General features: G+C 43.3%; 1 protein-coding gene across 3 annotated transcripts in view; it reads right to left on the reverse strand.

The window, feature by feature from the left end:
• LRSAM1 (leucine rich repeat and sterile alpha motif containing 1) overlaps window positions 1–14,003 on the reverse strand; it is a 96,734-nt gene that overhangs the window by 23,268 nt on the left and 59,463 nt on the right. For all 3 annotated transcript variants that reach the window (XM_040324340.1, XM_040324338.1, XM_040324339.1), the window contains 5 exons: window positions 13,833–13,972; window positions 10,877–10,921; window positions 7,988–8,058; window positions 2,789–2,888; window positions 1,313–1,400 (listed from right to left, as the gene is read on the reverse strand). In XM_040324340.1, coding sequence (XP_040180274.1) covers window positions 1,313–1,400; window positions 2,789–2,888; window positions 7,988–8,058; window positions 10,877–10,921; window positions 13,833–13,972 — 444 coding nt within the window. The remainder of the gene's footprint in view (window positions 1–1,312; window positions 1,401–2,788; window positions 2,889–7,987; window positions 8,059–10,876; window positions 10,922–13,832; window positions 13,973–14,003) is intronic.

The raw sequence follows: 14,003 nt of genomic DNA on the forward strand, positions 1-14,003 counted from the left end.
TAGAATATGCAAATGAGTCATTACGCCGATTCACGAACGTAAGCTTGCCCGTCGCAGTACATTTACGCCGTTTCTGTAAGAGATACGCGGCGTAAAGATAAACATGCCCCCTAGGTGGCGTATCCAATGTTAAGTATGGCCATCGTTCCCGCGTCGCAATTTGAAATTTTACGTTGTTTGCGTAACTCGTCCGTGAATGGGGCTGGACGCCATTTACGTTCACGTCAAAACCAATGACGTCCTTGCGACGTCATTTAGCGCAATGCACGTCGGGAAGTTTTAGGGACGGCGCATGCGCAGTACATTCGGCGCGGGAACGCGCCTAATTTAAATGCTCTACGCCTCCTACCCAACTCATTTGAATTACACGGGCTTGCGCCGGGGGATTTACGCTACGCCGCCGCAACTTTACAGGCAAGTTCTTTGAGAATGAAGCACTTGCCTGTAAAACTTGCGGCGGCGTAACGTAAATGTCATATGTTACGCCGCCGCAGTTTTGCGCGAGTCTACGTGAATCTGGCCCTATATCTTAGACCCCCTTCACACTAGGCATTTTTCCAGCGCTTTAGCGTTAAAAAAAGTGCACGTAAAGCGCCTGAAAGAAGCCTTATCTGCAATGCCAATGTGAAAGCCTAAGTGCTTTCAGAGCCCTTTCGCACTGCCAGAGCCTGAAAACGCTGGTAAAGCTCCGCTAAAACCCCTTTCACACTGGGGCGTTTTTCAGCCACTTTGGCGTTAAAAAAAGAGCCTCAATGGGAGGGAGCGCTTTAGCAGCGGTGTATTCAACGCTCCTAAAGCGCTGCAAAGAAGCTGCTTGCAGTATTACCATGCTCACTCATTCAGGTTACATTGCAAAAAGGAAATGAGGGAGATTTTTCTGCTGTGGTTTTCAAAGGATACAAGTCTGCAGTGGATAACTCCTGGCAGCATCTACCCATATCCCAAATATCGGTTTTGCGTGGAAAGACCCTTTAAACAGCGCTTGTCCACAAAATAAACAAACAGAACCATATTGGGGGGGATTGATTTATACTTACAAAGTTTCATCCTAACAGTTTACCAGTGAATCATCAAGACATAATGCCTCATGCCTTGGTGATGTTACCAGCAAAAGGTAGAAGTTTCATAAATATTGTTACACTTTAAAATGGATCTCTTTATTATATACTTGGGCAAGTATAGCCTGCCCTGAAGCCCAGCCCAAAAAAATATTTTTATTTGTGTTCACTAGCTCCAAGGAAATTGCCATTTTGAATTCAGGTTTAGGCCTATAGAGGAGACAGGTACACTCTAAAGGACATTCTACGCATACCTCCTGAAGGATCTGGCTGATGACCTTACTCTGATCCAGCTGCTGCCATGACTGGATTTCCTGAAGTTTGCGATCCATTCCTGCCAGGCTGTCAACAAAAAGATCAAAGTACTAAATGAAAATTACAGTATCCTATTAAAATGTGTTGCATCTAGAAGAAGCACTAGAAGTGAAATCAGCAAACAGTAGGATAAATCCAGAAGTATAAACACAGCCTAATATTCACATTTTGCACACTTTGTTTGCTTACATGCATATATCGTTTACATGCGTTGCAAGATCCAGGATGCATAGGCCCGGATTCAGGTAGAGCGGCGCATCTTTAGACCGGCGTAGCGCATCTTATATGCGCTACGCCGACGTAAGTCAGCGAGGCAAGAACAGTATTCACAAAGCACTCGCTCCCAAACTTGCGCCAGCGTAACGTAAATTGGCCGGCGTAAGCCCACCTAATTCAAAGTAGGAAGGAAGTGGGCGTGATCCATTTAAATGATGCTTGACCCCATGCAAATGATGGGCCGAAAAAAACGGCGCATGCGCCGTCCTGTGGACGCATCCCAGTGCGCATGCTCACAATCACGTTGAAAATACTCCATAAGATACGTTGAATCACTGCCTGCGACATGACGTAACCTACGCCCAGCCCTTTATAGCGTTTACAAAATAGGGGATAGTTTTATTGCATTTTTATAAAAAAAAAATGTTTTACTACTAATGGCGGTGATCAGCGATTTTTTTTCGTGACTGCGACATTATGTCGGACACTTCGAGACAATTTTGACACATTTTTGGGACCATTGTCATTTTCACAGCAAAAAATGCATTTAAAATGCATTGTTTATTGTAAATATTACAGTTGCAGTTTGGGAGTTAACCAATGGGTTATGTGTTCCCTGAAGTGTGCTTACAACTGTAGGGGCGTGTGGCTGTAGGTCTGACGTCATTGATTGTGTGTTCCCTAATATAGGGATGCACAATCGATGACAGCGCCACAGTGAAGAATGGGGAAGCCGTGTTTACACACGGCTCTCCCCGTTCTTCAGCTCCAGGGACCGATCGCGGGACTGTAGCGGCGATCGGGTCCGTGAGTCCCACGGCCGAGGTCACGGAGCCTCGGACCCGGTCGCAGGAGCGCGGCCGGGACCCACCGCTGGGCTTTATACAATCACGCACAGGTACGGGATTGTGCCCAGCGGTGCCATTCTGCCGACGTATATCGTTGTTAGGCGGTCCTTAAGTGGTTAAAATACAGCAGTCAATAAAAGATATATAAAAAAAAAAAGCTGACCAAGATCTGACAATGTCACGAATAAAAGAAAAGTCATTTAATGACTAACTATCTCTGGTCTTGTAGCGATGCAATAATTAGCTAGCAGAAACCTATCACCCGTTATTCTGTGACTTGTCATGAAGCAGCACACAATCATTGACAGTACCCAGTCTTACTATTGGCAATCTGGGGTTTTTCCACCTCACCTGGAGCATGTCTGGTAAACCATCTCCTGACGCCTTGCTTCAAAAGCCATTTGCAAGAGCTTGTTCTTGTAACTTTCCGCCAGCATTTTCTGCATTGCCGCTGGTGACACAGAGAGGTGGGCATTAACAGGTTGGTCTACCTAGCTGCTGTGCCAGGGATTTTTTTTAATGAGATAGTAATTATTGAATATTTGACATTAGTTTACAGAACAAAAAAAAATCAACATCAAAATAAAACATAGAAAATAGCAGCGACACAATATCAATCCTTATACAAATCAACATTAATAAGCATCATAACACCCAAGTAGCACAATGTACAGCTGTGGCCAAAAGTTTTGAGAATGGCACAAATATACATTTTCACAAAGTCTGCTGCCTCAATTTTTATCATGGCAGTTTGCACATACTCCAGAATGTTATGAAGAGCGATCAGATGAATTGCAATTAATTGCAGAGTCCCTCTTTGCTCTTTGCTCCCCCCCCAAAAAAAAATTCCACTGCATTTCAGCCATGCCAGAAAAGGACCAGCTGACATGTCAGTGATTCTCTTGCTAACACAGGTGTTAATGTTGATGAGAACAAGGCTGGAAATCACTCTGTAATGCTGATTGAGTTAGAATAACAGACTGGAAGTTTTAAAGGGAGGATGGTGCTTGAAATCATTGTTCTTCCTCCGTTAACCATGGTTACCTGCAAGGAAACATGTGCAGTCATCATTGCTTTGCACAAAAAGGAATTAACAGACAAAGAAATTGCTCCAAGATTGCAACGGGCACCCAAGAAAGTCCAGCAAGCGCCAGGACCGTCTTCTACCGTTAATTTAGCTGCAAGATCAGGGCACAACCAGTGCAGAGCTTGCTCAGGAATGGCAGCAGGCAGGTGTGAATTAATCTGCATGCGCAGTGTGAGGTGAAGAATTTTGGAGGATTGTCTGGTGTCAAGAAGGGCAGCAAAAAGGCCACTTTTCTCCAGGAAAAACATCAGGGACAGACTGATATTCTGCAAAAGGTACAGGGATTGGACGGTTGAGGACTGGGGTAAAGTCATTTTATCTGATGAATACCCTTTGCGATTGTTTGTGGCATCCAGAAAAAACCTTGTCCAGGGAAGAAAAGGTGAGCTCTGTGTCCTGTGTCATGTCAACAGTAAAGCATCTTGAGCCCTTTCATGTGTGGGGTTGCTTATCACCCAAGGGAGTGGACTCACTCCAAATTTTACAGCCATGAATAAAGAATGGTACAAAAATATCATTCGAGAGCAACTTCTCCCAACTATGCAAGAACAGTTTGGTGAGAAACAATGCCTTTTCCAGCATGATGAAAACTAAATGGCTTGGGGAACAAAACATCACAATTTTGGGTCCATGGCCTGGAAACTCCCCAGACCCTAATCCAATTCAAAACTTGTGGTCAATCCTCAAGAGGCGGGTGAAAAAACCCCCAACACACAAATTCTGACAAACTCCAAGCATTGATTATACAAGAATGGGCTGCCATCAGTCAGGATGTGGCCCAGAAGTTGATTGACAGCATGCCAGGGCGAATTGCAGAGGTCTTGAAAACAAGGGGTCAACACTGCAAATATTGACTTGTTGCAAACTTCATATAATTGTCAATAAAAGCCTTTAAAACCTATGAAATGTGTGTAATTATACTTCAGTATACCATAGTAACATCTGACAAAAGGATCTAAAAACACTGAAGCAGCAGACTTTGTGAAATTTTATATTTGTGTCATTCTCAAAACTTTTGGCCACGGCTGTACAGTAATTTAAATAAGAGTGTACATTATAGTATACACATCACACTTGGTAATATCAGATGATAACCCAGTGTGACAGCTCAGAAGGCAAATAGAAATATAGCGACATTTTCAACAGGGAACATCATCCAGTCTCATCAGAAGTATAACAAAATACAGTATTTAGAAGGTCGACTGACTAGGTATGGAGGGTGAGTGGAGGAATAGGCTAGTAAGGAAGGCGACAGGGGACCATATTTTTTATTTTTTAATTTCTTTGGACAGCCCCAGTACTCATAGGTTAGTTTTTCCCTCTCAAATATAGCATCATCTTAACATTGTGCAAAGGTAGATAGGAGATAACTATCTCTGTGCTATAAGTTTACGAGTGAGGAAAAAAAATTAAAAAATATTAGCAGTAGTTTGGATGACAGTTGGACTACATTCTCATGGATACTCAAGGGTGCCATTTTAGAAACAAGGAGTGGTGGGATAAAGCACCAATCTTGCACAGTGCAAACAATATTTCACCAGTTTTTAAATACTTTGGGGCAGTGTCTTACTTTCAATGGGGGCTGAAAAGAGGATATTTACCCACTGAATGAAACGTGGACCAAAGTCAAACTTGGGTAATGTAGTAATGTATGCCACAAAAAGTTCCACTCTATGCCATCAAAGGCCTTGTCTGCATCTAGTGAGAGAACAGCCCTGTTGCACGTATTGTTAGGCGACAGAAGCCCGGGGCCCCCCGCTCGTAAAAGAGCTAAAGAAGAGAGAGGGGGGCCCCCGACGGAAGAGAACCAGACGGCGGTGAAGACCGGGACCCCCCCCCCCGGCAGGAGACAACAGAGAAGACGTCGAAAAAGCCTGGGGCCCCCGCTCGTAAAAGAGCTTAAAAGAAGAAAGCCCATACTCATTCACCTAGGGTGGGGGGCTGGGATCTGTGGGCCCCCTTATTAAAGGGGGCTCCCTGATTCCGATAAGCTCTCGCCCGCAGACGCCGACAACCAACGGCCAGGGTTGTTGGGAAGAGGCCCTGTCCTCATCAACATGGGGACAGGGTGCTTTGGGGTGGGGGGGGCCGCAGGGCCCCCCCTGCCCCAAAGCACCTACCTCCCCATGTTGAGGGCATGCGGCCTGGTACGGTTAAGGAGGAGGGGGGGGGGGCGCTGGCTTGTACCCACCCCCTTTCCTGACCGGCCAGGCTGCGTGCTCGGATACGGGTCTGGTATGGATTTTGGGGGGACCCCCATGCTGTTTTTTCGGCGTACAGGGTTCCCCTTAAAATCCATAGCAGACCCAAGGGCCTGGTATGCTCTTGGAGGGGGAACCCATGCCGGTTTTTTATTTGAAATTTGGCGTGGAGTTCCCCCTTAAGATTCATACCAAACGCAGCTGACACAGTGCACTGCGGTTACCTGCGGTTATGTGCCGATAGTTGCGGTAAATCGCACCTGGACGCATTCAGTTCTATTTTTTCTATCCACACAAAACCGCGGGTAACAAAACCGCAGGTAACTGTAGTGTGTGAAGGGTGTCATAGGAAAGCATTGTGTGCTTCTAGCTGCGGTAAAAAGTTAAAGCACCATATTTTTATAAACAACATAACAGATCGACGCCACTCCAAGCCTATAGTGTCGGTCTCCAAAGTTCAAACTTTGTATTCGGGTGCTGGCAGAAACAGAGCACATCTCACTCCAAAATGCAATATGGTATGCAGATACCGCCACACACTGTATTCAACCCCAATGTAAGCAGAATGAAAAACTGGCTTCAGCTCAGATCCCAGCCCATCGCTCACACCTCTTTAACATGTTTCACTCACATTGGGATTGGGCTCTATGATTAAGCCCAATGTGGGTGAAACACGTCAGAGTGGCGTGACCAATGGATGGATGGATCTAACCTGAAGTACATTTTTTCATTCACCTTACATTGGAGTTGAATATAGTATGCAGCTTCTGGGGGCCCTTTAGAATGTAAGGGCTTTCGGCCGTTTCCCACTTTGCTCTCCATCCATACACCAGCTCTGAAGGGAAGATCAGTATTAGGGTTACAGGGAGTGTTCGTGTGAGGGTCAGTGTTAGAGTTACAAAATGGATTAATGGGAAAGTTACAGGGTGGGTCAGTGTTGGGGTTACAGGGAGGGCTAGTATTAGGGTTACAGGGTAGGTAATGTGAAGTTAGCGATAATCAGTGTTAATGTTACTGGAGGAGCCAGTGTTAACCCTTTTTTCACTTATAGCAATCCTGTCATTAGCAACAGCTCACCAATTACAATTAGAACTGAAACATACATGGATGATGAGTCGCTCTCTAAAAACGCCCAACTCTTCCTGCGTCAAGTTTCATATTATGCTAAAAAAAATCTATTACCATGCACTGGAAGTCATCAGCCCCCCTACTATAGCTTTTTGGCTTACTCTCATTAATCAAGCAATCCCATTGTACAAACTGACATATGAAGCCAGAGGTTGTCCTTGTAAATTTCATAAAGTCTGAGGTTTATGGGTAAATTTTGATCAAACAATACCACCTAGTACATAAAGTAGGGCTTAAAGGGTCACTAAAAGGAAAACAAATTTTTTGCTGAAATGACTGTTTACAGGGTATAGAGACATAATAGTTAACTGATTCATTTTAAAAATGATTAAAAATAGATAAAAAAACAATCATATAATGTACCTACAGTTTAGTTTAGTTTTTGCTGTTGTTTCCTGGTTCTCTGATGTACAGAGACAAAGAGCCAATAGAGGGCAGTGAAGGTTTTGCAAAGCGAAACTGGATTGGTGCTGAGGGGTTTTAGACACACCTCCTTGATTAGTCACCACAGTGAGAAAGCTCCCAGTACTGTGGTGATCAGGAAACAGACAACCAGGAAGTGTCCAGAACAGAGAGGAATTACAGCAACATCAAAGCAAAAACGAACAATGAGGACATGAAACCAGGACTGCAGTAAGGTAAAGGAAGCTATTTATCTAAAAAATGTTTTCCTTTAGTGACCCTTTAAGGATAAGAGTATCATTGTTGTATTCCTACTCCATTCTGCCTGATAGTTGTATTGTTATACATTATTCCATTGATGATACTTGTTTTACACCTGTAGAAATATCCATGAGACATGTTTGGTCCCTCGGTCCATGGTCTACATGTAATGAATAAACACTTTACACTTTTTGTGTTGCGATACCTGAGCAAGGTTTGCTCATTGCTTTTTTCCTTTATGTTGATTTAGGTTACATTTGCACAAATGTTATGTACATTGCATTTATTATGTACAATAAAGTTACCTTTAAAAAAAAAAAAAGAAGAACGGAAACATACTTTCAATGCACAATATACACATTTCTATCTATGTTTTAACAAATGCTTTTCAATGTCTCTTCCCAATAAGCAAAGAGAGTAAACAGGAAACGGTTAAAGACAATAAGTTACACAGGCAGGTTTGGTACTTACCAGCAACTTCTTTCCGTCTAAGGTTTTCTGCCTCTTCCTGCGTGATGGCCATAAGCTGCTCCATTTTTATCCTATGCAATACAACATATTTGGACATGTCACTAAGAGAATGATTTTCAAGACTGTGACCTCCCAAAGATTATAACCATTATTTTTTTGTACACACCAATTTAACGTGTTTCTGAAGTCAATTTTATTTTATTATATTTTTTATTAAGTTTTGGATAGAATTGTGAAGAGTTAGAACCTCTGCCAGAAGATGCATCCTCTCTCATCATCACCAGGACAAAAAGATAGGAGAAATTGAAATGTTTATAGTTTTTAATGGAGGCAAGGGGAAATCTACCAATAGGGACTCCTGTTCTTGTAGCTGCTGTCTTGGGGGAGATTTTTTTCTTATTTTCTGCTGGGTCTCAGACAGAAAATGAGGAGAAATCTCACCAAAAGAACACAGACAGCAAAGGTGTCTAACCATAACCTACCCTGGGTATAACTAAAAAAAAAAAAAAACCTTAGAAAAAGGTGTGATTAATCCTGAAAAAAATAATTAGCAATGCCTACTGGTTCAGTAAATGCAAAACAGATTTCTATATAATCTATATTGGAAAAAAAAGATGGTCATCATTGTACCTCTCATTGCTATACGCAGTATTTACCATTGCACCTACAGTATTTTTGCTGTGCATCGAACGCTAACATCCTGTTTATTTTTGAACCACAAAGACCGGCTGCATGCTGATGATGTCAACATATTCTTAAAACTTTATTGTTCAGGATGCACACACTGGAAGCCTCACCTGGGAACACCCCTGCCCAGCCCCCCCCCCCCCCATTTATTTTACCCTAGAAATGGGCCTAAAGCTGGCCATGCACTATGGGGTCAGTCCACACAAAATTGTTCTCAGCAAATTGGAGTTTCGTTACTCCTGCTACAAATCTGGGTTAGGTGTAAGAAAATGGCAAGTGGTTTACCCTCTTCAGCATCTATTAAATGCGAAATCAGGTGTTAAGCTGGCCAAATATGGTTCCAATCTCAGCCGGTTGAGCAGGGACCAGCCGAGATTGTATGGTTAGGTTAATTGTACTCAAGCCAATCCATAGATTGGCTTGGGTACAACCAGCATGCTGGATTTTTACATGCAATTATTGTCAGCGGCTATAGGCACTAGCAATAATCATTGTGTTCTTACAGCAGGGAAGGCTCCTTATTCTCCCACTAGAAGAACACAATAGCTTTGAAGGATACCCCCATCCCTGCTGACTGTGTAGATGGGTTATTCAAGCGATTTTGTTTTCTGCAACCTGTTGCAGGAAAGAGTTGCATCATCTATGGCCGGCTTTAGACTTATGGGTAGATTTACTTCCAGGACAGCATGAGATAGGCATGGTCTCCAACAGGAACCAAAAACACATCACAAAAAACACTTAAAAAGGAAATCCTTCTGCTGAACTAGTCCGTATTGGATAAGACCTAAAGGACATGAAGTGAAGCCAAACAAAAAAAAGAACATAGAACAGGGGTGGGTCTGGCTGTCCTGGAACATCACTGGAAATAGAGTTAGCACAAAGTCTAACTCTGTATTTCCCAAATCATTTTCTAGGACAGCACAAGTGAAGATTACCAAGAAATCAACGAAGAAGGGAGGGGGAAAAAAACAATGAAAGCTCACATTCCATCAAGTGAACTATGAGTATTACAGATCTGAATCTCTCAAAAGAGTGATATAAAACAAAGGTAGTATATCTAACTGCAGAGAAAGTTAATTCTATATTAGAAAAAAACTCTATAATGTCATAGAGGACCAACTTCACAACAAAAATATATTTAGATAATAATGTGATCAAAACCTAATGAGGTTCTCATCTAAAGACATACATGAGGTATTTGCACCCACTTCCGGGAATACACTCCTGCGGCAGTCACGTCCCAACCCGCAGGAACAGAAAGAAGTTAGGCTTTATCGAGAACCTGGGCTTGAGAAAAATAAAAAATAGCTCTACATTGCCCTTAGCAACAGCACTACACTACACCCTAATGCTAGGAAGACAGAGCCAACAGGGTCAAAACAGGACTACAAGAGGTCACTAAAAAGATCCAAGAGTCCAACAGTAAAAAAAAAAAAAACATTAACACCCAAAACAGGTAAATTAGAAAACTTACAGTCAAGCCTATCACCTCCAACAATGCTCGTACCTCGGGTTACTTTAGTCAATGATGCAGTCACCTCTCCTGGATACATGATGGCAAGGGTGCAGCAGTGTGCAAGGGCTACCCAAACACCCGACGTGAGGGCATCCGCGCCAATGCGATGGAACCTGGAACCAAAAGTGGCCTGCAAGAAACCGTCTCTTACCCATCACATTTATTGGGCCAGCAGTCAAAGCCTGACACCATTCTCCAGGATGCGCCCCTGTCAGAAGAGACACCCAGGGCCACCGAGTCACAGTAAATGCAGGAGTGGCTTAAGTGGCCTGCGACTCCCAAGGGGCCTGAGCCTGGGGTGTTCCAGGATCATGGAGCTGAGGAGGGGCCCCCAAACTGCATGCTCATTGGTCCAAGGGGCATAAATGAGAAAGAAGGGGCTCTGCTTCACCACCCAAACCCGTCATGGTAAGAAGCCAAAATAAAGAAAGATGGAGAAGGACAGTACAAGGGAGCTCATTGTCTCCACCCTGGGTTCCAGCACAAAGTTTCCCATCTGAAGGAGGAAACTCACATATCGACCAATTCAGCAGAACTTCCTTTTAATGTGTTTTTTGGTGATGTGTTTCCCGTTAGAGGTAGTACCGATCTCATTTGCTGTCCAAGGACACAATTTGGGAAATAATAGTTTATGGCAAACTGAGTTTTTAATGTCACCTATTTATGACTGCAATAATATTACTAACCTTTCATCTTCCAGAGACTTCAGAATGGCAGAGCTTTGCTTCTGTCTGCAAAAAGAAATTCAATTTAAAACCATTATTATAGTTACTCAGCCAATGGATTTTCATTTCTCACCTCTTGCCTGATACACTCGCAATTCAGCTGCTAGTGAAAACTCGCCAACAGCCGAATTGCTCTGAGGGACACAGAATGGAAGTAAATTAAAACACTCACCCGTTTGCATGTGTCACTACATCACCGGCTGGATGAGTGAAATATGGCTCCCTTGCCAGAAGCCTACTCTCTGAAATGTTTTTAGCAGCAAGGGGGTGAAACATACAAAGCATGCGAGTGTTCTCCCTGCATATTCTAGCGATCCTTTCACTGGTGACTTTTTGCCTGTGACATTACTCTTACACATTTAGTACTTCCTTAAAAGTGGTTGTAAAGGCTGAAGGTTTTTTACCTTCATGCATTCTATAGCATGTCCACCATATATGCTTCATGTCTCCTAGGTCTAAGGATCCCCTAAAACATGTAGAGGGGCAGGTAGGGAGGCATTTAACAATTCTAGCCAGAGTAAAGTACCACCGGGACAAGACTTTGAAGGTGTTTTCTAAAGTTATTACATTACGGCAGAAACATAATAATAATGCCCCCTGATTTTTGTTTACGTTTTCATGGCACAAAAGTCCATTTCCTAGTTAAAGCGTTAAGAGGGGACACGCACGTTAAGAGTTGTTTAGTATGGAAAAATATAATAAAGAGATAGGACATTGGGTTATGGGGGACGTCTGGCATCTGGTTTTTAAATGCTGTCACAGCTATTGACCGCCATGGTTTTTTGTCATGGATTCTAGCAGCCGATGGATATCGAGATAGTAGAATTTCTCAGAATCTGCATCCTTGAGGTATTGAAAGGTGGCGATGCTTCGAGAGGACACTAAAGACTGAACCTTCATTAAACCCTTGCTACACCACCAGTGGTAGCTTTGAGGACTCTCTAAACCCGGGGGAATAAAGGGCAGGAAAATATTTTAAAAGGAAGGTGGTGTGGTGATACCAGTTAGACTGAACATTTTATAGAGTCCCATACCACAAAGGTGTGGGACAGGACAGGGTTTAAAGGTTTAGGGCATAGTTGAAGGGGGAGCCAGGTCAGGTAAAGAAGAGAGTGGGACCAGGTCAGTGTCTACTACATCGATAAGGGACCAGAGAAGTGCGACCTTTGCTGCTAACAGTTGAGCAAGAGTGTAACGGTCACCACCGTTTACGACCTTCCATCAACCCACGACAGCTCATCTGACACTCCAACCCTCCAACAGACATCAGACATCCCATTTCCCAGAATAACGAGACTTGCTCTGTGTTCTGGTTTCAAATGCAAGACAACTTTAATGGCTAGCTCTCAAGTTTATATACAGTTTTCAAGGCATGCTTCAGTGATCACAGGAACAATCAAACTCTCCACCCACACCCTGGGGGGGCTTCAATACACCTTCAGATGGCTAATTGCTAAACATTCTAGACATGTCGGCGCCGGTCTATAATTATCATGTCCTAATCACTCCACCTGAGAAGTCACATTCCTTCATTAACAGAATTCAAACAAAACACCATCACACAATGAATACCCCTCAATCCACATCTTTAGACAGACGTTCTGTCTCCGCATACAGCTTGACAAGTTCCATTCCACACACACACAACAGTATTTAGCATACATAATGAGAGATCCTGGACCAGACTCAATTAGCATGTCAACAGTCTACACAGAGAGATGAGTCATAGAATAAACCAACACTTTGCAATATCTCCTGCAATATGAGCTATCAGTAATGTCCCCTGTCCTGTAATTTAGGATATAATTTCTCAGTCACCCTATGGCCCTATCGGACATAAGGTGACCCTAGACATAAGACTCCTTGGTGACGCCGGTACAGGAGTACCCCTCATCCAAAGTCTCTGGGTGTCATGGGTCATTCCGTTACAAAGGGAATCTATCTGAGCCACTTTGTAATAATAGGTGATGTTTGGCATCCCCAACCCTCCCTGAAGTTTAGGCTTATAAAGTAGGTATCTGTTCAGTCTCGGTTTGACCGGGCCCCATATAAACTTAAAGAGAAGGCATTGCAGAGAGTGTAAAATATGCAGGGCAGCAGTCATTTGAAGGGCTTGGTTGAAGTTTAGAAGTAGAAATAATGGTTAAAGTTAGAGTTAAGGGTTACTTTCCATGATTAGGATAACGTTTAAAGCATAGGTGTATAATGACTGTGTCCCTTGTACTGTTGACTCCTGGTTTCCTTAAAATTTTCCCCCACTGATTCTCTTCCACCTGCCGTCATATCCTGGTGCAGCGGGGGTTAATAGAACTGAGGGAGCTGTCATTTTCATTTCTCAAGAGAGCCCGACTATGCCCGCCATTGCTGCCCAGCTCCGCCATTCATAAAAGGCAGTTCTACCATTTCTATGAATGAAACGTTCTATGAATGGAGGATGATTGAAAGATCTGCCCCCTCCATTCATAAACCCCGTTTCATTCAGAGAAGCTGTAGAACAGGTTCAATAAATGGTGGAGCTGGGCAGAAAGTGTGGGCATAGTTGGGCACTCTTGATGAGTGCAAATGACAGCTCCCTCATTTCTATTAACCCCTGCTGCACCCGGAGATTACAGCAGGTAGGGAGGGGAATAAATGGAGGAAAGTTTCAAGGAAACCAAGAGCCACTAGAGACACAGTGCATAAATCAAACACTGAGCATCTGCTGCCCAAAAAAAAAAATGTTTTCATAAAAAACACCCTAGGAGCTCCGGATACATTAAAACGATATGCATTTGTCAAGTTCTTTGTGAATTCTTTTAGGTCCCCCTGTCACTTGGATAATTTTAACTGCTCCTCATTTTATTACAATATCATATCTCTGAATAAGACTTTTTTGTGGTGACAATTAAACAAGAAGACTTGGAATCGGAGACCTCACCTGCGGTTTTTTTCTAGCAAGTATGCTATACGGTGTGATGTTCCCTTCTCCATATGCTTTAGCTGATCCTGTAGCCTCAGACGGTCACTCTGCATCTGGCGGTGATGTTCATTGAGCCCCTTCTCTAACTTGGATTGCTCCTGGGAAACACAAATGCAAAGTGTCAGTCCA

Source organism: Rana temporaria, chromosome 9, assembly GCF_905171775.1.
Source record: "Rana temporaria chromosome 9, aRanTem1.1, whole genome shotgun sequence".
Taxonomy (NCBI): domain Eukaryota; kingdom Metazoa; phylum Chordata; class Amphibia; order Anura; family Ranidae; genus Rana; species Rana temporaria.